This window comes from Passer domesticus, chromosome 5, assembly GCF_036417665.1.
Source record: "Passer domesticus isolate bPasDom1 chromosome 5, bPasDom1.hap1, whole genome shotgun sequence".
Classification (NCBI taxonomy): Eukaryota; Metazoa; Chordata; class Aves; order Passeriformes; family Passeridae; genus Passer; species Passer domesticus.
The window spans coordinates 8,962,527-8,985,005 of NC_087478.1; the positions used below are offsets into that span (position 1 = coordinate 8,962,527).

Sequence of the window (22,479 nt, forward strand, 5' to 3'; positions counted from 1 at the left end):
AGGTACCTGGGTGGATCCAACCCTTTTGGAAGAGACTGCACTTCTTTCCTTCAAAAAGGATGTAGGAACATGTTAGCAGACTTGCATGTAGATAAATAAAGGCACAGGACTCCAGGGTTATATGATGGGATCCAAACTGAAGATGGAAAGTGTAGAAGAACAATTACTCTTTTCAGTTGTCTGAAAGTCCAGATACTCACATGTCCAGAACAGCAGAGAAATATCATAGCAGTTCTTTGTCCTTCCAAGGCCAGGCATGACATTTTTTGGCAGAAAATAAGAATCCTTTTTTGGCTTGAATAAGAACCCTTTGATTCTGTTAAACTCTTCCAGACAGTGTCTGGCAAGATGTATCCCTAATAAGATCAGACAAGTAGAAAAAGTTGATGACTGAAAAAAGGTTGATGGCATCCACTCCCAAATAAGTCGAGAAACCTGACATTTCATAAGATCACCAGCTTTAGCCATACTCAAAAACTGAAGGAAGGCAGGAAAAATAAGTTTTATAGCTCTGATTTTTGTTATTCCAAAAGAAGTTACGCAAATTGTTGCTGTAGGAGCTTAACATACCCAGATATTACACCACTGACCCTCCATTGTCCACTCTTTCTTCTGGACTGACGGTTCTGTAATCTGCTTGCAATTTCTTGATGTCATTAGCAATTAAATAAGAAATAGTTGCAATTCTCATTTTGTAGAAAAAGAGTGGTGGTTATGAGTGTTTAAGGTCTGTGTGACTGGGAATGAAATACAAGAATTACCTTTTCAGTCCAAACCGCAAACTGAGGACTGAGTTTTGTGGTACAATTTTTAAGAAGCAAATAAATGCTCCTCCTGTAGTAATGGTGACTTTTGATTTCCTTTCTTCCCCTGATATTTTGAATTTTTACTATTTAATTATTGTTTATTTTAATATTGTTTGTGCTCTTTGATCTAATAATTGCCTTCTGATGAGTTCATTACACTTTTTAACAGGAGTATCTGGATGTTTTGGGAAGACCAATGGTTTTAGCTGGAGAGCAAGCCAAACAAGTCCAATGGACAAATGTCTATCTGGATGCTCTGGTATGATCTGTATTTATCTCTATTAAAGTAAGAATTTTAGAAAACCAGTAACTGTGTGGGTCTGCTTTCCCAATAATCCAATTTCTTAGAGTTAAAAACATGATGTTCTTGTGTTTCTATCATCTATACACATCAATACCACAGCCTCTTGGAAGAGACTTATTATAATGTGCTGGTCTTACTTGCACTTAGTATCCTTTTAAGTGTCCTGAAATTTAACAGAGAAAATCAGTTTATTCTCTGCAGACTTTGAAGTGTAGGCCACTGCTGTTCTCAGCTTTAGGAAAAAAAAAAAAAAAAAAAAAAAAAAAAGTAGGTTTCCATTGTTGTACCTACTGCAGTAAAGGTCAATTGTTACATTTCTGGTGAGGAATTCTTAGAATTCTTAGTTTTTTCTTTTTTTTCCCTTCCAAAGAACATTCCAGGAATAATGAAATCTATCAGTATTACTAAGTATTTGCACAAATTTTGAACTTTGGTGGTTGTAATTCTTTGCTTGCTCAAGGTAATGATTTCTTTAACCTTTAATTAGACAGTGTAAATAATGGAGATATAAAGAAAAATAGATATGAAAAGCTTTCTTACTGCTGAATTTATCACTTTGTTCTTATAAAACACACATGCTCAGGAAACTACAGGAGGAAAAGTATTGTTAGCAGATATCTAATCTCTTGCTCTGAATGAGCAACTTCTGGCAAAAATTACTGCAAAATGGTCATTTGGACTCACGTATTTATCCAAGCTCACGCAGTTGTCTCACGTCATGTCAAAATGCACATCTTCCCGTCAGTCAGCATTTCTGTAATTTTTTTTTTTATCAACATAAAATTTATACTGTCAATACAACTGAGCATGACAGAGGAACTAGTTTTTCATCGAAATTTCAATGTCCAGAAGTTCCTTCACCACGTTTTGTTTGTTATTTTTGAGGTACTTACTGGAAACATAAAGGATGTGATGACAGAAGCTCTGTACATATCCTGTGTTAAAGCCAAAGATAAGTTTGTAACTAGGAATAGAGATCTGTTTAGTCAAGTAAAATAAGTGACACCTGCAGGCATCTCTTGTGTTGCTTTATGTACTCAGTGGGTTCATTCATCAAGGTTTTCTGCCTTCATGTGTTACATATGTGTGTTTATGATTATATATACGTATATTTGTCTATGTACATACACACACATATATACACATAATTATATGTAAATAAAGTAGGACAAAACAAGGTAAAGTACTGAAGTAAAGGTTCAAATTTGTGGACTTTTTCATCACAGTTGGGACTATAAAGGCATAGGTGTATCTAACCCCCTCTAAGCCTTTTCCTGATTCTTGTTTGTACAAGGGAGGGTGTCTAAGTTGTCACAGTTGTTTGTTATCTTAAATTCCATAAAAGAATTCCCTCATGTAGGGCTTACAGTTCTCTTGCTTGTGGCTTAAAGGACTCATTCCTATAATTTGGTTCTTGCTATCCAGTGGCTAGTTTTTGGCTAAGACTAAAGTAATGCAAAGTGCATTACATGAGGCCACATTAGTGCATAAATTCAGGTTATAAAAATCTGAAGAGGAACTTTCATTTCAGTCTGGCTTTCAAGACTGTTTTTAATAATTTGATGTATTTGTAGCTATTCACATGTCTTTCATAGCCCTGTTCCTTCAGATTCTATTTCTGTGTTGTTCTGGGTTCATTTTCAAGATGATCCCAGAATTTTCAGATACTTTTAGGTTTAACAGTTAAGCAAAATTTATTCATAATTGTTATCCTCTCTAGCTTTACCTTCTTTTTTTCTTTGTAGGGGGGGAGATTGTGTTATCCCTCATACATCCCCCTCCTATTTCATTATGTATCTTTTCAATTTTTCTTTTAAATAATATCTTCTCTACTGATTCATCCCCATGTCTCTTATTTTCCTACAAAATCCACTTCACTTTGCTTGTAACTTTACTCTTACCTCATCACCTTTCATTTGATACACAAATGAAAGTTCATGAAGGATGGTTTAAAATTCAAAAATTCAAAAAGGTGCTACTAGACTGGGAAAATAGAGAACAGATTACACTGGAATGGATTCATATAGTGTTCCAGCTTTTTTTTTCTTTTTTTTTTTTTTGTCCAAATGAAACAAAGGAAGAAAAGGGATATGACTCCACAATAAACTAGATGGAAGGAGAGTGAGCATAAATGAAGAGGAAAAGTTTGAAATTAAACTCAAACAATCAGATAAAAAAAAAGGTAGAAATCCCCCTATGGACAGTCTGGAATAGAAAACAAAACTTTCCTGACTATCTGAACATATGGTGTTCTGGATCCTATTTTCAGTATGATTTGTGAAGGTTACTAAAGGAAAAACAGATTTCGTATATCTTCCCAAATAATTGCAAATTCCTTGCCTCAGTTTCCTCAGTACCAGAACAGACTTTGATTTTGCCAAGCCCATGATAGACATTATTGCACACCACTCAAAAGTAGTGATGATAGAAGAAGTAGAGGAATTGCCTGTTGTATTTTTTTTTTTTTTTTTTTTTTTTTTTTTTTTTTTTTTTTTTTTTTTTTTTTACATATAACACTGTATGTGTTATATACCTGTTGTGGTCTTACCCCAGCCATCAACCAAGCCCAATGCAGCTCCTCACTCACTCCCCCACTGGTGGGACTGGAGAAACAATCAAAGGGGAAATTTGTGACTTGAGACAAAGTTTAATAGGAAAACAAAAGCTGTGCACACAAACAAAGCAAAATAGAGAATTAATTCACTGCTTCCAATTCCCATGGGCCAGCCGGAATTCAGCCATCTCAAGGAGAGGAGAGCTCCATCACACTAGAGGTGATTTGGGAAAACAAACACAATCACTCCAAATGGAAATTTACTATTTCTAAGCTTTCCTTTCCTTTCCTTTCCTTTCCTTTCCTTTCCTTTCCTTTCCTTTCCTTTCCTTTCCTTTCCTTTCCTTTCCTTTCCTTTCCTTTCCTTTCCTTTCCTTTCCTTTCCTTTCCTTTCCTTTCCTTTCCTTTCCTTTCCTTTCCTTTCCTTTCCTTTCCTTTCCTTTCCTTTCCTTTCCTTTCCTTTCCTTTCCTTTCCTTTCCTTTCCTTTCCTTTATTATCCATAGCTTTACACATAGTGGATACTGTAGTTGCAAATATGTTTTCATAACATTTAGGTTTTTTGAAACTTCTTTATCCTAAGTTGTTGACCAACATCTTTCTTTAAAAAATAATATACTGATCCCACTAATATGTGGACAAAAAAAATCATAATTTTAACTTTCTATTCATCAGGTCAGTAAAGTATTACTATTTTCTCTTTTTTACAAAATTGAAAGTAATTGTTTTTACAAAAACTGAAAGTAATTGCTTACACACATTCTTCCATTGTTCTAATATATTATGGCTTAACATTTGCTTTTTAACTAAAAAGTCTTTTTCTCCCTTCTTCACTGGTTATTTTTTAGGAGCTGGGCCTTGTGATTACAGGAACGCTGCCTGTCTTCAATCTAACAAGGGAACAAAATGGGAAAATCGTAAGCTTTTTGTTCAAAGAAAAATAAAAAAGCATCATTATAGAAATTAAAATTAATGTTAAATGCCTTGAAGTATGTGTATGTCCATAGGGTATTTTTTAGTGTAATTGTTTTGTACATTAGAAACAAAGGGGTCATATTTGCTTACCTGATAACCTCTTGGGAACAGAAAATGCAGTGTTCTTTTACCCTTCTTGTTATTCTGAGTTTCAGGGTGTGTCATTCCACTATCTATCCCTGTGCCTTATTTGCAGTGGGAATGCATTAAGTGCTCAATAGATAGGAAGTAGATGGTGATGGGAAGTAGATGATGATATTATTTAGACCTTTCTAAGAAATAATGTCCAGATAAATTTCTAGTAAATCTCTGAGGCTATAACATTTCAGGTTAAAAGGCAGTGATGTAGAGAATATAAATCAGTATATAATTAGTCACGATAATGGAAAAGAGCACTATATTTAGATTAAATTCTAAGTGTTGAATGAATAAAATTGCCCATTCCTATTACTGTCTGACATGGAATCTGTGTCCTCTTCACAAAACAAAAAAACAGATCTGGAATATGCTTGAACAATGTGTGGTAAAATATTGTATTTTTGGTGTACTCCATTCAGGTCAAAATATATAGAAATTTAGACAAAATATTATTTCATTCAGTTTCTCAGGTATTGCATAGAATGAATCAATGAGGTTTGGATCAGTGCCATTTCTTTATTTGACTTTCAGAATAGTTCTTCTAGTTTCCTTTTAAAAACAAAGCAATAAAACAAAAAAATGTTTCTTAATCTTATCTACAAGACAATGCCTGGAATTGTCTGAGTCTTGTTCAAAGTGACAGACTGCTGATTATCAAAGGATGTCTTTCTGAGAAGCTAAACAGACGTGATCTAGTACACAGGAGCAAGAAGAGAACTCAAATCTGCTTGATTTGTATCTCTATCTGAATATATTTATAGGCTGCAAGATACCTCCTCCGGCAAATTTGACAATTTTTTTTCATATGCAGAAGGGATTCAGGTCACACTATGTAAATGACTGCCCTCCTTTTCTGTAGTAGGAAAATAAATTATATGCAAAATAACTGTAGTACCTGAGTCCCTGATTTTAAATACTGATGATTCTTTTACTCACTGAGGATTTTTATTGTGTTGGAATATTTTTCATTCATCTTTATACTATAGCCCAAAGAGTTCATTGTTTTGAGGTCTCACATACGAACTGCCCAACCTTAGCAAAAAAAAGTACCTCGGTGCTGGTGCTGGTAGTTTAGTATCTGTATACCTGGCAATATTATTGCATCACTTTTGCTTTCAGCTGTTTTATTCTTACGTATATTATGTATTAATCTGGGAAAGTATTTATCATCAGAAATAATTTTCATACTCTATGCTATTCGAAATTTATTAAATTTTCTTTTGAATCCCTTTTACATAATTTAAAATATTCGGAATTGACACACAACTAATTAGACAACTTCTCAAATATATCTGTCAAAAAAAGAGATGAAGGCAAAAATACAAATTTACTGACTGTTGCAGTTATTCTCCATTGTAAATATGTCATGTACATACGAACATTTTGGAATTTTACCAGAATCAGCTGATTCTTGGAGTAATGGGGGTCGACGTCTCTTTGGAGGACATTAAAAAACTGACGCCCCGATTTACGGTAAGCTGCTTGCATTGGTGGTTTCTCATGATGTATGTGTAATGTGTGATTTCTGTGCATGTTATTTTAAAAGTCATACTGCAATGACTGGATTCGAGTCAAAATACCAGCAGGCTTCTTTTCATATATTCTTTTCTATTGTTCATTTTCTGATGGTTTTCTCTCCAGTTGTATATGTGTTTCTGTGTGATTTGTCCATCAGAGTGCACTGTGTAAAAGTCAGCTTTTACATTGGGGGACGTATTACAAGTAATTATCTTCCTGTATCTTAAGGCACTGCTCTTTAGTTAAGTGCTTGATTATTAATATAGAGTATGCAATCCTGATTTCACCTGATAAATTTTGCCATTTTGCCCTCTCTTTATAGAAAATTTCTTTGATATAGATGTCTGTTTGTACCCTACTCGACATGACTGATTTATTTATGTAGACATCTAGCTGTGGAATTTCTATGAAAATAACTGGTGCTGTGTAAAACAAAAGCTGAGGAAGAAAAGGAACATCACAAATTTGACTGAAGGCAGATGCAAAATGCTACATTTAGAATGGATGGAATAATCCCACACCACAGCTCAGGCTGGGACAGGCTGCCTCAAAGGGCAGGAAAGGACTTGGGAGCCATGGTGGAGGACACACAGCACATAAGTTAGCAGTGTGCCCTGGCAGTAAAAACCAGCTGTGCAGTAAACATCTGCATCAGTACACTGTCCAAAATTGATCTCCTCAGTATAATAAATACTCTGAGGCCCAGTGCAGAGCCATTAAGTTGAGTCTGCAGTACCTGGTACACAGGAAAATGCTGAGAGAGATGCATCTGGGCTGAAGAAGGATCCTAAGGGTTAATTAATGGGAATTCTGGAGAAAACGGACCTTAGCACTGCCTCAAAAAGAGGCTGCCATCATAGGGGTGACAATGGAAATCCCAGCTGAAATTAAGGAAGAAGGAGAGCAAGCTGCCCAGAGAGGTTGTGGATTTACCACTGGAGGTATTCAAAGAATTGAAACCTAGTCCAACTTTGAAGTTGGACTTTATTTTTTGCTTTCAGTGAGAGGTTGTACCAGCTGACCTTCAGAGGTTTCATCAGCCTAAATCATTCTCCTAGTTTATGATCCGAAAAGAGTAAATATTAAGAAATTATCTTGTCTGTGTTAGTAATCTTATACTTCATGATGCCTGAGGCGTGTGTTTTCCACAATGTGAGCATTTCTTGAAAACCATTAATTACTCTTTCTTTATTACTTAAAGCCATATAATGCTAAACTTCATTTCTTTCTTTCAGCTTTGTCCAAATGGATACTATTTTGCAATTGATCCTAATGGGTATGTGCTACTGCATCCAAATCTCCAACCAAAGGTATGAAACAGCTTCTAATTTACTTCTCTATAAAAAGGGGACATTGTCAGAAAAAATCAGATGGTACGAGACAGCAATAGTGAATATTCTCAGTTTTGTGGGTGTTAGGAAAATCTGTGGTGCATATATGGCTTCATCCAAATCCACCAGCTTTGACTTATATTGAATTTCTTTATTAATAAAATAAAAATATGTATATTTTGAATGCATATTTATACATGTGAAGTGTTTTAAGATATGTATTAATATAAAAACAGTTAGTGGTAGCTGTAATATCATTGTGAAAACAGTATAATCATTGTGAAGAATCTTGAAGCAAACTAAGTTTTTGTGCACTTTTTTTGGGGATACTTTCTCATTTAAAAGATTTAAATTTTCATACTTGCAAAACCAAAGAAATCAGAGGAAATAACAATGTATTTTATTTGAATTGTTGTATTTATTTATTTGCTTATTTTTTGTTTACCAGAGCTGAAACCTGATCTCAGGGTTGGGATGGATTTAGCTGAGCACCCCTCCCCAGAACACTAGGTTTTTAGTAATTTAACTTGAGAAAGATCTTTCATGTTTAAACATGATACTTTTTTTCTAAATATGATTAGGACACAACTTTCATCAAATTTCAGGAAAATAGAAACCAAATATTTCAGTTTGGCTCTTTATCCATTAGCTGTAGTCATTACCTTGTGGAGAATCCTACATTGTCTGTATCTTCTTAAATAACTTGCCTCCCTGACATTGATGAGAAATTTCAACATGAATGGATGATTTTTTTTTCTGAAATCAGAACCTTGATCTTGGTTTTAATGAAAGGTTTCTCCATGTGAAACAATCTTCTGTTTAGTGGACTTCTTGAAAAGTTTCGTATTTTAATTGCATTTTTTCAGTGAACTTTTCAGTGAATTCTTAAGGTTATATTATATAAAGGACAAAGTTAAAGTAACTTTTTTAATTGTCAAAGACAGAAGAAAAAACTACGAATTCATCTACATATTTTAGTGATTAATTCTTAATCTGGGAGAAGTCAGCTTTGTGAATATTTGAATTAATTTCCTGGTGAAGTAATTAATACATTTAAAATCTTTTGCCAAGTGTGTATCACAAGAAAGAAAAAAGTGCTTCTGAAGAAGAGAAAGAATAACTTGACTGTAACTATTAATGAGATATCCCTTTTGATTTATTTTAAAAGACACTTCAAAAATATAAAGGAAAAACATGGAAAAGAAGGTTTTTATATAGTCTTCATAATTGGGCAGGACTTCAGTTTCTGGATATTTCCATTTGATTTTGATGTCTTAAAAAGTGGAAGTTTTGATTTGATGACTTTTCTTGATGAATTCTTCAGAAGCAAGTATCTGCATCATTACTGACCCAATCTTTTCTTAATTAGAGGTTATTAGTAATTAGATTATGGCTATTGGCCTATTTATCTTTCCCTATATGCAAATTAAACTATTTTCATTCACAGGAGTAATGTAAAAACAAGCAATGCAATAGCCTTGTTTTAGACCTAATCATTTGAGAAACTGATGGATATGGACTCTGTTCATCTCAGATGTGCTGTTATCGTGCACTGTTGGCTCACAACATTGAAGAATAAAAACCTCTATTTAAAACTCAACTCATCTCAACTAAATCTAGGCAAACTGAGATGGATTATTAGGATACTAATTGTCATGGTTTCTCTTTGCCTCATGACAACTACATTGTCATGTAGTTTTCCTCGTAAAAGGATGTAGAAGTCCAGAGATACTTTCCCTTAATGCTCAAAACTTTGATTTAGACTATGTTTAAAGCAGGATGTTTTATAAATAATAATTGTTATGTTGCAGAACAATGTCTAAATGTAACATTTAGCATTTGAATTATTATTGTTATTGTTGTTATTAACAGTTACACAGACTAGACTTTTCCACTCCCAGTTTGTGTGGGGTGGTGCATGATATTCAGACTGATACAAGAACTACAATTTAAAACTAAGGTACTCGACAAAGACAGATATATTTAGAATTCATGGACTTTCTTTAATATGTCATATTAAGTGAACTTTCAAGTAGCTGTTAACTTATTAACAAACAACGTCTTAACCCTTTTTGGCAGCAATTTTTCAATAGTTGTAAAATAAAACATAACTACATCTTTGCCTTTGAAGAGGTGAGGGTTTCTTACACTTCCAATGCTTCCTTCTTTTGAATGTCTTCCACTTTCCTTCTGAAAATCTATTTCTTCAAATCACAACTGGTTCAACACAATATTATGAGAAATTGTCTTTAAGTTTGTAAAGTTGTTTGCACAACTGAGAAAAGTCAACAAATAACAAATTCAAAAGCATATTAAAATAATTTACAACTTTCCCATCATGTTCTTATTGGCTGAAATATAAGAAAATTATGCCAAAGCATAACGAGAACTTTTTTAATATGTATCTTAATATCATTTCAAACAGCTTAAACTATTTTTATGTTTGTGTAATTAGCTACTATTTTATAGTACTTAATTTTATATTTTATTGCAAATTTTCTTTGTGTGTGTCTGCATATATATGGATATATTTTTCCCACTGTTATGGGAAAGAACAGGTGAATGCACCACCAAACAAACAGTCACTGAAGTGAGTCCATTAAGCATGTATTAACAAGCTTAATCTTAATTACATTTCAAAAACAGTAAATAATTCTATTTCTCAATCTCTTCTAATGATTTAAATCCTTCTCTTCATTTTTGTTATGGTTCTGATCAAAACCCATTTAATCACAGTCCTAAAACTCCATACGCCTTCAGTGAGGTCCAATATTCTGTCTTACTGTTTAGTGTTATTTGCAAAACTTAAGAGGAGCTGGATTTTAGGATGAAATATAAAAGTAAACAAAAAGTGAGCTATTCTCATTGTATATGTTATTCTGTCAGAGTATGTGGAAGGGAGAGCTCTCTGTTAATTTTATTCACATTAACATATGTCTGATTTTTGTTTCCCTGTCCTAAAACTGTGTGTAATTCGGGCAGAGAGCTCAGAACTCATGATCAGGTTGAGGAGTAGTCTCTGCTTGCAGTAGTAAACATGCATTGGACAGCACAGATGTTGAAAAAACAGTTCCATTCTATAAGTAGACTATTAACTAATAGTGCAAAAATATAAATTACTGCTTTTTTATTACTTCAGCAAATTGGTGTGGGCATACCAAAAGTTAAATTGAGAAAAAGGAGACCCAATGTACAGGTAACTTTGGATGGAGGTGATTAGTGCATTAGAATGCATAGACCTGGAAATATAATTAGAAAGCTTCTGCCCTGCTTACTAGGAAAAATCTAACTAGAGAACTGTTCATTGTGACAAACAGCTTCCAAAGCATGAAGCTTGCATCCTTTCCTGTTTAAATAATAGAAAACATGCTATTGGCTGTAGTGAAGGGCATTCCATTAAATTATGATGCTTTACTAATAGGTGCTAATTAGAGTCGTGCTGTAAAAATTCTTCTTCAGATGTTGAAATTAATTTGAAGACTGGAAATAAAAAGAGACTACTTGTGCTGGCTTTGCTTGCATAAACCCAAAGTCAAGAGAAGATCAGAAGACAATTCTTGTGACTTTGTTGCCATTTTATTGTGCAGTGTATGCTGCATAAAATTACAGACTATGAGTTGTTCAGGTTTTTTGTTTTGTTTTTTTTTTCCCTGGGGAAGTCAGAGTAGAGAATATGTTCTATCTGCTATTTGCACAGAATTTGCTCAGTTTAGCAGACCCAACTGCACAGAATTAACTGCCATTAACCTGAATAGTGTAACTAGTCACATTTATGTAATGCAATTCCTGAGCAGAAAACACTTAATGAAAACTTATAAATTACTAAAGGAATATATTAACTCTGTAACGAGAAAAACAGTAAACTGAAACACAGTATATCAAATTTGATTTCTTACACATATGGGAATCTGTAATGCAAAACTCGTGGCCTGCATAGCAACACCAGTAAAACATGGTGTAAAATCCTGATCCAAGTCAATGATTTCACAGACTGTTGGGTGGCTGTGTTTATGACATGTGTAGAAAGCCACCTCAGGGCTGGGATTTTTGTTTGTGCACTGGAGAAATCAGCACTGAATAAAAAAAAAAAAATCTTGGTTTTCTCAGCATTACCTGGCTCCTCTGCTTGCCATGGTGTGGTCTGGCTGCTGCTGGATTTGCCTGGCAGTGCACTGGAAAAGCTCTGGGCTCCCATCCACTCCAGATGCTCCTGAATTTACCTCTGTGGCACAGGATTTTGCTGACTTCTTCCATCACTTCTTTTTAAAGCCTAATAGCCTTTGTCTTTATTAGTACTGCAGGTATGAGTAAATACTAGGCTCCTGAAACACAGCAAAGAAGGTCATACATAGAATTTGTGAGAACTGACCTCCCAAAACACACATTTTAATTAACTTTTTTTGTGTTGCTGCACCAGTTCTTTCTTTCTTTGTTTCCTTCATGAGTTGTCATTGAAATTATAGATCCTTGCCTTTATTTGTCCTGCTGAAAATGGATTGCAATCCTTTTGTTTGCATGCTTCATTGCTAGTGATTCATTTCTGTTCTGTTTTGTTAAGTTGTGCTGCTGAATGTGGTGATAGTGTGCTTTTTCCAGTCATGTTACACGCATGACTGGATAAAGAGAAGAACAAACTGAACTGTAAGTTTGTTTCTTCAAGGCTTGAAATAAACCCCAGTAAATGGCAACCTTGGAAATAAAAATTATGGAGCCCAAATACTGGTAAAAATATTTTTGGGGGAAAGAGGCATAAAGAGGAATTAGTCTTCCCTTTTAAAGTAGCAGTGTAGCAATTTTCTGTTCTAGATTTTGGTGGTTGTCTTTGTGCCTCAGGCACATCTAAGAATGTATTTGTACATGGTTAGGTTTTTTTCACCTATTAAAAGTGATTCATAAGTATCATCTAAGAAATGTGAAGTGATATAATATAAATCTTAAAAGGAAGAATAGTTAATGCATACTTGAATTTTCATATAATTAAAGTTTGCTATTTTGTCTTTGGGACTCCTTGACTATAATTAGCCCAGGTTATCATTTGAAATAAGTATTGACCTTGATTTGATGTGATGGCTTTATTTTTTTTTTTTACCATGTATTTTCTTCTTTGTTCCTTTTTGTGTTGGAATGGAATGTGAACTTCATAAATTCCTCCTCTGCCATGCCAATGCCTTCATGCATGCTGTTTGGGTTTGACCATGCTATTCATTATCCATTGCATGTAAGATATATAAATTTTTATTTATTTTTACATTTTAACCTTTTGTTACTTATTTTGAGAGTGTGAATTTGTTGGGAGGGAAAAGCAACTGCATAGCAATAATTGAATAATTTTGAATTAGGGAGCATACATTAATGCCGTTATATTGAAGTGGCTAGTTTTATTAATCATATAGAAAAAGAAATGCAAACATTTTCTTGAAGTTTTCAGTAAATATTTTAAGGAAATACCCAGAATCTTTGTCTGCAATCTTTTCAGTACATATTCTCCTCCTGAGAATAAATGTATTGTTTTTTCTCTTAGCAGACAGTAAGTCTTCTTAAGAACAAGAATGATTCTGTCTAGCCAGAGACTTGTACATTTTATCCTCAAGAAAAGGAAGAAATAATCTTTTTTCTTCTGGAACTATTCTATATTACAATCTTGAAAATAAGGGCTACTGTTAAGCTCTTAGTACTCCAGACTGTTACATGAAGGCATCTTTTACCCTTTGTTCAGGATATTACTTTCTTCTAGTACATACATGTATTGTGATGAAACATGCTTGCATTCCTTGATAGAACAGTCACATGTACATTTAGCTTTGCCAGAGAATGCTACAATATGAGGAATATAATTGTAATTTTGAAGGAAGGGACTTTAGTCTGCCCTTAGTCTATATGTCAGTATAGGAGAATTGCTGAAATCCCTTTTTTATTTTTTTTTCATTTTCTACTCTGAACTGTCAGATTTAAATGGTTAAGTAATACATCCCCATACTCCCAGTTATAAAGAAATACACTTCCTTTTAGGGGGTGCATTACATAACTATTTGGTTATGAGGATGGATGATATTTACACCACACACAATATACAGTCAATGGGGCTTAGGCAAAATTGCCAGAAAAAAAGTTGGATTCCCAAGAACTCATATGGTAGATGGCTCTGGCCAAGTAAATGCAGACTGCATCTGAGAGAGGAGCAGAGGCTGAAGAGTGGTCCAATTTAGTTCAGCAGAGCTACAGTGGTCTTCAGCACTCCTGTGGGGCCAGGGTTTTTACAGATGTAGGTCACTAAAGTTCTCTGTGCTCCATACTTGAGGGTTGACATCATCAATGTTCCTTAGGTCTGGAAGCTTGGTTTCAGTATTTCTGTGCTACAGGTTTCCATCTTCTAAACTGAGATAACAGTGCTGATGCCAAAAGAAATGCTTTTAAAACTCCAAGGTGTTCAGGAAAGTCCTGTAATGCTGACAATAACAATGGGGTTTATTTTTTTGTAAACCCCAAATAATTGGCTGTAATTGCTGCCTCTTTGAATCTTGAACAATAATCTATTCCCACCTCACATCCTCAAGTCTGTGTTGTCTGCTCTTGGTAAAATTGCAGAGTACAGTTGCCCAGCTTACTGGTTGAGTGGAAAACTCTCCCAAATTTCTCTCTCCTTTCTTGGAGGCAGGATATCAAGTGAGAGACTCATATCCTCTGCTTCCTCTGCTTCCTCTGCTTCCTTCCAAAGCAGTACAGTCTGTGACATACCAGGAGAAGGGGAAGGGGGAGCAGCATTTCAGCATGAGCCCCATACATGACAGGCTGTGGACAGACACTGTCAATTAATATTAATTTGATTTTCACTTATCCAATTAACCTCTATTCAACAAAATAAAATGAATGAGAAAGGGCCACTAGTAATGCTACAAGAGATTAAAATAGATGGGTAAGTAAACCCACTAAAGTAGGCTAATTTGAAATGAAGGGATTAGAGTGGTTTGTAATACTAAAATACTCTGTCTTTATTATTTGGTTATTTAATGTCTTCTGCTTCAGAATCCTAAATCCCAGGAACCTGTTACGTTGGATTTTCTAGATGCTGAATTGGAAAATGATATTAAAGTTGAGGTGAGATTACCTGGTTTCTTAGCACTTGTTGCTGCTCATATTTCATCATGTCGTAACTGCAAAGCAATGAATGTTCTAGATTTTTTAATGGATATCTATGTCAATATAAATCTAAATATTAAATTTGTTAAGATGATGATTTTATATAGAGATGAATTTATATTTAGATAAATTAAATCCCCCAGCATTATTAATAGGCAAGGGCAATGAATTATATTCCTTTCACTTTGAAAAATACCATGATTGCTACTTAAATTTTTCTTCATGAAGTAACAATTTCTGGGAAAGAAAACTAGAAATTTTTTTCAAAACATAACACTTTTTAATAGAATATTTACCTGAAATATTTTAATATAATTCCCTATTAGTGCAAAATCGTTTCTGTGACAAGTAAGAGAACTGAGAAACAAAGTTAAATGTAGACAGCAAATTAATTCCTCTGCATAGTTTTCAGTTACTGATTTTGTAACATATTCAGAAATGATAACTTTTTAAGATAATCAGTTAGTTTTCTGAAATCAAATGAAAGGCTTTTAAACATTTTACATTTTTAATATATTTTTCACTGAAATTGTTCTTTTATATTGACAGTAATTAGCCTGCCTTGGTATCTGTTTAATTCTGCCTTAAGTTCCTTTGAAATGGCTGCTTCAGAGGGGAGTTGCTCTTGGGCTAGTACAAAAGTGTTTCTGTGAATCAGTGCTTCTACCTGAATCACACAGATGTGCTGGCAGGCACAAGAAATGCTGGGCAAAACTTCTTTTCATGGACACAGAATTCATTCTCTCTCTGTCAGTGCCCAAACAACAAGGAGTTTTATGTCATGGTCTAGCAATTGAAAGTATATCAGAACTGTTGCTTCTTAACTCCACTGATGGAGTATATATTTGGATAAAACAACTTGTAATTGGAAAAATCTGAAAATTGTAAACAAAACTTATTTTTTTAAGAGTTGTGGCTGCCATTTCCATTAGCATTTTCTGTGTTTTTAAGAAATGTTTTGATTACTTAAATGATTATTCATGTTACATGCAACACCTACACTCTTTCTCTTTTTTTTATTTCACTATTTCCATTTCTTGCTTGCCAATAGATTCGGAAAAAAATGATAGATGGAGAAAGTGGAGAAAAAACATTTGAAACACTGGTCAAGTCCCAAGATGAGGTAAGATAGGAACCCGAAGAGTTACATTTACAGGAATAAACCAAACCAGAAAAATAATGTGAAATGCTGAAATGCTGCGATATTCATTTTGTAATGACAATTTGTACCATTTTTTCCCTCCAGATATGCTAGTTTTACTGGCTTATAGTGAAAAAAAAATAATAATGTACTTAGGAAAAAAGACTTGTTTTGTTTCTTGGTTTCTTTGGTGCATCATTAATCAGGCAGTTGTTGATGAGGTCTTACACTCTGTTCAACAGGAAATGGACCCAGCCTACTTCTGTGCATGAATTCCAAAACAAAGTGCTTAATTTGCTTGCAGAGATGTGTGAGGATGGGTTTGGTAGTTTATATTGTGGTTGAATGGGAAGAAAGTTGTGAGAAAAAATAATAAAGTAATATTTTTGTGCCATAAATGAAGACTTAGGGATAAGCAAATTCATCTTACAGTTATATCATGTACTTTCTGAACAGCTTGTTGAGTTCTTTATTTTCTTGTCCAAAATACTTATGCCTGAAAAACATTGCTACTGTTTTCTCTAATAAGCAGACATGTTTCCTAGCAATGGGAAATACTCAAATTTTATATGGGTCATTACATGGGTGCTCTACTTCATGGGGACCTCAGTGAGAAGAAATCATGACTGGTGTGCTGAAGGAGCAGTTCTGACCACAGTACGCCCAACAGTTACAGTTCCACAACAGCTTTTTGAAAGTCTTTTTCTCTGACCATAAGTCAGTTTGAAGATATCTAATTTGATGACTCAGCAGACACTGCACAACCCATAGATATAAAGTCACTATAACAATACTTAGAAGAATTTCTTGCAGTTAATTCATACTGACTTTCCCCTCTTGCTATATTCTTTAGAAGACCTGTATCAGCAGTGCCCTTGCCTCCTTTACTGTTTTGTGCTTTCTCACAGTAAAATGCTAAAACAAAGCTTTACAACACTGCTTTACAATTTCTGGGTAAACCCTGCTGTGTAAAAAAATTGTGGTGTTTTCCTGAATGGTTCCAGTGTTGGAGAATGGTGCACAAATAGGTGTTTTCTGGGGCAGAGAAAGCCCCAGTGGATGCCAGTTCTGTCCCCTCACCTGTGTCAGGAGCCCATGCTGTTTAGGATGCCACCAGTCTGTTCCCTTAAGGGAAAATGGGTCATTCCTGAGCCACTGAGAGTGAGTCCAAAGTCCTGCTGGCCTCTGAGATGAGGATAAACTGCTACTGAAGGAAGAGACTCCATGCTGGGACATTTTCAGAATTATGTTGCTTTGTTTAAGGAGTGCCTTTCTAGACTTATGGGTGAAAAAGGCTCTGTGTAGGTGATTAGAAGAGGAAGGGTTAGAAGGTAATAAAAATACAACATGATTAGCATTATACAAGAAATTGCATTAATGGCAATCATTTTGAAGAGATTTCAGGCTGTTTGTACATTTCTCAGGCTGTTCTACAAAAGACCTGAAACAGTTGGTCCTGCAACTCTTTGCCCAAAGAAAGAGGGAGGGAAGTATTGCAAATGCTGAGGTCAGTTACAGTATCTGGGCAGGAGGGAGGATGCAACATCCCTGGGTGCATGAGAATGTGCCAGTTACACACGGCCCAGACCACAATCTGTGTTGGAATAAAATATCCCAGCCTTTGATCCCAAATGTCTCAATGCCAATGAAATTAATTATCCTCACCTTCCCTTTCACCATGGCCCAAGATTTCTTCCTCTACCCAGACCTCTCTGAGAGAAGAAAGGAGCAGCCAGAGCTGGCTGGCTGATGACTGCTTCCAGCCATTGCAGCTCCCAGCTCCAGGCTGCTAGAACCAGAAAAAAGCTGCTTTAAACCACGGGCCACGCATGAGCCATGCATCACTTAGCACTTGATAGCTTCATATATTTTCTTATAAAATGGGCTGATGTGGTCGGTTGCTCTGAACTGACAGTTGCAGTCTTCGGGCTTAAAATTTATGTTCTTTTTGTTTTGCTTTTTTGGTTTAAGTTTGCATCGCTTTCCTTTTGTGTTGCAGCTGGCCCCAGCAGTGTCTTGGGAGATGACTTCATACTACAGCATAGAGACTGGACTTGTAGCAAATGTGGGTGGGGTGCTCTGAGTCTCCCAAGGCCTCAGGGGCTTTCCAAGTAACAGAGAAGATGCCATAGGAACAAAAGCATTGCCACATTTGGCAGCAGGGGTGGGCAGTAGTGAAAACTGAAGGGTCACAAAAGCTGCAAAAACATGTGTGAGTTCCTTGGCTGTGATCAGCTGGGGATGGGATGGGCTCAGACTGCCCACTGAGGAAGCTGGCAAAGGTAAATGGGAGCTGAGGTGTGAGGATGAGTTATCTGCTGAGTTTTCTTTGAAGGGAGCTTTCAGCCAATTTGCTTTCAAGCACTGTGACATTGCTGGTGGCAACAGGATTTAATTACAGCCCAGCTCTTCTCTTCCCTCCCCTCCATCTTGGGCACTGTTTCTTCTTGTGGGGGTACCCATGGCACTGTGCCTGATTTGGAGGGACTGCCAGCACTAGGTTCAAGTGGCTGCTTTTAGCCTGAAGTACACATTAAGTATAAATAGCCTTCGATAGGAATCTCTTCAATTATGTTTTTACCTTAAATATGAAATGCATCAGGGTACAAGACACTGTTATATGCATCTTCTTTCTGATTTTCTTTTATCTTTTTTTTTCATTTTCTTTCATCTTTTTTTAATTTTCTCTCAAAAATTACTATTAAATTATTTATCCTTTCATGCTTTACTGAAAAGCAGCAGCCAGGTAATAAGAGGGTTTCAATTTATTGATGTCATATAAGTCACCACTTTTCCAAAGCCATTGTCATTTTCCCACTATCCTTTTACCACAGGGAAAGAAAGAACCTTGAGGTATACTTGTGGTACCTTTCACCAATGTTTGCAATGTTGCAGTGCAACAGCTGTACAGTCTTCAGTGCTGGCATACTTACAAAAATTTGATTGTTAAAGTAATAATATGTTGCAGCTGGCATAATCTTATAGGTTTCAAAGTGGAAAACTGAGTAAAACAATGTCAGCCAGGTGGATTCATGATTAAATCTATGGGGAACTGTGGGACTGTGCCTATCATGCTATTTTTCATACCACAAGGAAACAAATGGTAAAGATTATCCTAATATATTAAGTTATTTAAAAATAAACATTTATTTCAATGTTACATTTTTTTTCCCAAATTCAAGACCTTCCTAATTAGATTAGAAACACATGCTAAGTTTATCAGGGGGTGTCTATAAAATCAGGGTTACCAGACTCTGCCTGTAGTTATGATTCAAATTTAAATGCCTTAAGCCAGTGGTGCTGTGACCTGAAAGGACAGGCTCTGGGTGTTTTTATTTTTAAAGACTTACCTACAAAGTCTTTTTGTAACTGAGTTTTTGTTTGTTTGGTTGGGGTTTTTTTATCTTTTCTTAGTTTAACTGCAAAATGATCCATAAAAGAGAAAGCCTTTTTTTTATCAAATTTCAATCATGCAGATAATGCTTTTCATAGGTCTGGCTAATGTGAAAATTACAGGTCCGGTTTGTCTGGTTTCATTTAAATTTCAATTTTGCTGATGTTCAATAAAAATTATGTGGTTGATTCTTTTGCAAAACATAAATTTGGAATATATTTAAGGAAAGGAGTTGCAGCTCAACCTGTTATTTTAGAAAAAAATAAATAGAAATACAACAGATTTATACTTTATTTTACACAGTATTTCTCAAAGAAGGGTTGCAATTATTAAAGCTCCTTAGTTGTATAATTTCATTTTTCACCAATATCTCTTTGTAGAGGTATATTGATAAAGGAAACAGAACATATACATGGACTGCTGTGAATGGCACTGATTACAGGTAACTCATTTCTGTTCACTGACTTCGTTTGTTTATTTAAGTGTCCTTTTCATTAATTTTGGTTGATATTTTTAGCATTACAATTTTTGTACTAGCAAAGGTGAAACTGGTGTGTATGTTATTTAGAATTAATTTAAGCACACAACATTGTAACATTGGAAGGAATGTTGAAACATTCCTTAACATTACCCAAAACAAATAAAGGTTTTCCAAGTCTCAGGAAAATTAAACTACTCTAGCTCGAAGCTACATGGTATAAATATTGAGTCAAATTTTAACCAAAATGCTATTTCTGTTATGGTAAATTACAGTAATCCTCAGACAAGTTGGATCCCAATTTCTGTTGTCTTTTGCACAGGTGTATAGTCACTGACAATGCAAACATTAATTTGAGTGTAAAACTAAACAAATCAGTTTTAACAACAGAACATAAACCTAGGATCTTCTGTTCATTATTCCAGTTTTCTGTTGAACTGCCTCTATCTTTATATTCTGTAAGAAAAGGAAGTTTTTATCAGACTGCCATCTAGTAATCACTAGAGAAATACGTTTGATTTACATGACTTCTTAATTCTGCCTGGGCTTTCTGGCATGAGATATAGCAATAAATCCTCAGAGTATCCTTGCAGAAAACTTATTAAACATAAAATTATAGATTTTAATTAGCAATTTCTGCTAGCAGTAACTGTTAATGACAGGTACACTGCCACTGATTTCCCTAGAGGAGAATTGGTAGAAGGCTATCACTAAATATTCAGCAAGCTCACTTATATTCTGTATAAATTGCAAATGTGTCACTGAAGGTCAGCTCACTTATGGGTCAACTCTGCAAGATTTTTAATGTTAATTTCTGCAGCTCTTCATTAGGAACTGTTGCAGTTCCTGAAATCCAAGTGAAAAAATTAAATGAAATCCAAATGTAAAAATTAAGGATGCTCCTTGGGAGTTGATGATAACTATTTAATGATTACTCATATCTCCTGCCCATTACATACATTTTTAGAACTGAACTCTTCTACATATGTATAGAATTTAGCTGCAAAAATAATTCCTACATATGTTGAACAAAAACAAGTTTAATATAAAAGAAAACTTTCCAAATGCTCTGCAAATCTTAAAGTATTACTGTACAATTATGTTATACAACACAATAAATAATTGTTTCTGGTGACTGCATGATTAAAGAAAATATTTTTTTGAATCCTGAATGCAATGAATGTGAATGCAAGTATTGCCAGATACATTTCCCAGAGAATATGGATTGTTGTTTTATTAGTGAGAGCCTTTGGTAATATGATGTGTACAAATCAGCACAGCACTAAGTGATATTTTGCAGTCAGTGATTACCATGACATGTTATATTGGGATGTTAAGTGTGTCAGAGGAAGATACAAAAATAATGTATTTTTTTTATTTCCAGTTATTTGGAAATTCTCTGCTTATCTGCTAAAAAGTGCATTTGTGTTTAAAAGTGTAAATAAGAATGCAAATAAACACAGGGACCATCAGGATTGGCATAAATGTACTTGGGTCTATTACTAAGTGTGAGGCTGGTATTTCACAGTGTGTGTGCCTCATCTCATGACAGTCCAAATTACAAAATAGTTAATTGCTTTCAAAACACAAAGAAGCTGAAAGTAGTAAACTTCTGCAAATAACATGATTGCTTTACTCGTCTCATTTCTATTGCAGTTTGGCACTGGTGTTACCATCATACAGCTTTTATTATATTAAAGCCAAAATAGATGAACCTATAACTCAAGCCAGATGTAAGTACTGTAAAGATTCCCTGGTTTTGTCTGGCATTGCCAAGTCTCAGATTCACTTAAAAAGCAATGTTTGAAACTCATAAATTTTGTGGAATTCAGTGATGTTACCATGATGTACCCAAAAAACTTCAGCAATGATTCTAACCTGTTGTAATACCTAAGGTGCAAGAAATATTCTATAAAAATAGAATATGTGCAGAACATGTCAGTTCCACTGACAATCCCTACCCCTTGCTCTGTGCCTATAGAATCATTGCTTTGTGTATCCTCTATTGCTGTCATTTTAAGGGTCTGGATACTATTTTTTTTTTCATTTTATTATAGGACAAAATATTGTCCTAGAGACTGTAAGAGTATAACTCCTTATTTTTGTATTTTAGTTACAGTATAATATTTAGCAAATTATCTCTGCTAGAATGATGTGAAAGCCATGTTTGGTTTGGGTTGCAGTTAGGTTTCATTTTGCTTTTTACAAATAGTTTTAGTGGATGTTTGCATTGTAGTTTTTATATTAGACTGATTTCAAACCATTTGCAGATTCTGAAGTGATAACTGGAAATTATACTTGTATACTTGCCAGTATTCAAAGCTCGGTTTTGGTGTTTTTTTTGTTAGGTGTAGCTTAACTGTAATCTAGGTAGTACACAAAATAGAGCCAATCACAGCCTTTTAACTTTATCCAGGTGTTATGATAAATTTAGAACAAGTATGTAGTTAAATAGGAAGTTTAAAAAACACAAAAATCTCAGACAGGCATAGATACCGTTTAGATAAAACTTGATTAGCACTACATCACTCTCCTCTACCATTGCTCCCACATGTGAAGAAGAACAGAGGAACTTTTAATAATCAGTGATTAATTTTGTAACTTTTTTCCAATACAGAGTACTTTAACTTTTTAAGCAGAGAGTATGATTCTCTTGATGCATTAGATCAACCGGTTTTGCACTTGTATCAAAAAACCTTCAAAAC

The 22,479-nt window shown here is 34.7% G+C and overlaps 1 protein-coding gene across 4 annotated transcripts in view; it reads left to right on the forward strand.

The window, feature by feature from the left end:
- The window catches only part of CACNA2D1 (calcium voltage-gated channel auxiliary subunit alpha2delta 1), a 359,436-nt gene that overhangs the window by 305,567 nt on the left and 31,390 nt on the right, over positions 1-22,479 (forward strand). For 3 of the 4 annotated variants that reach the window (XM_064421876.1, XM_064421879.1, XM_064421877.1), the window contains 8 exons: positions 976-1,065; positions 4,511-4,579; positions 6,174-6,248; positions 7,529-7,603; positions 14,648-14,719; positions 15,813-15,884; positions 19,677-19,738; positions 21,431-21,507. In XM_064421876.1, coding sequence (XP_064277946.1) covers positions 976-1,065; positions 4,511-4,579; positions 6,174-6,248; positions 7,529-7,603; positions 14,648-14,719; positions 15,813-15,884; positions 19,677-19,738; positions 21,431-21,507 — 592 coding nt within the window. The remainder of the gene's footprint in view (positions 1-975; positions 1,066-4,510; positions 4,580-6,173; positions 6,249-7,528; positions 7,604-14,647; positions 14,720-15,812; positions 15,885-19,676; positions 19,739-21,430; positions 21,508-22,479) is intronic. The other variant, XM_064421878.1, reaches the window with a different exon arrangement.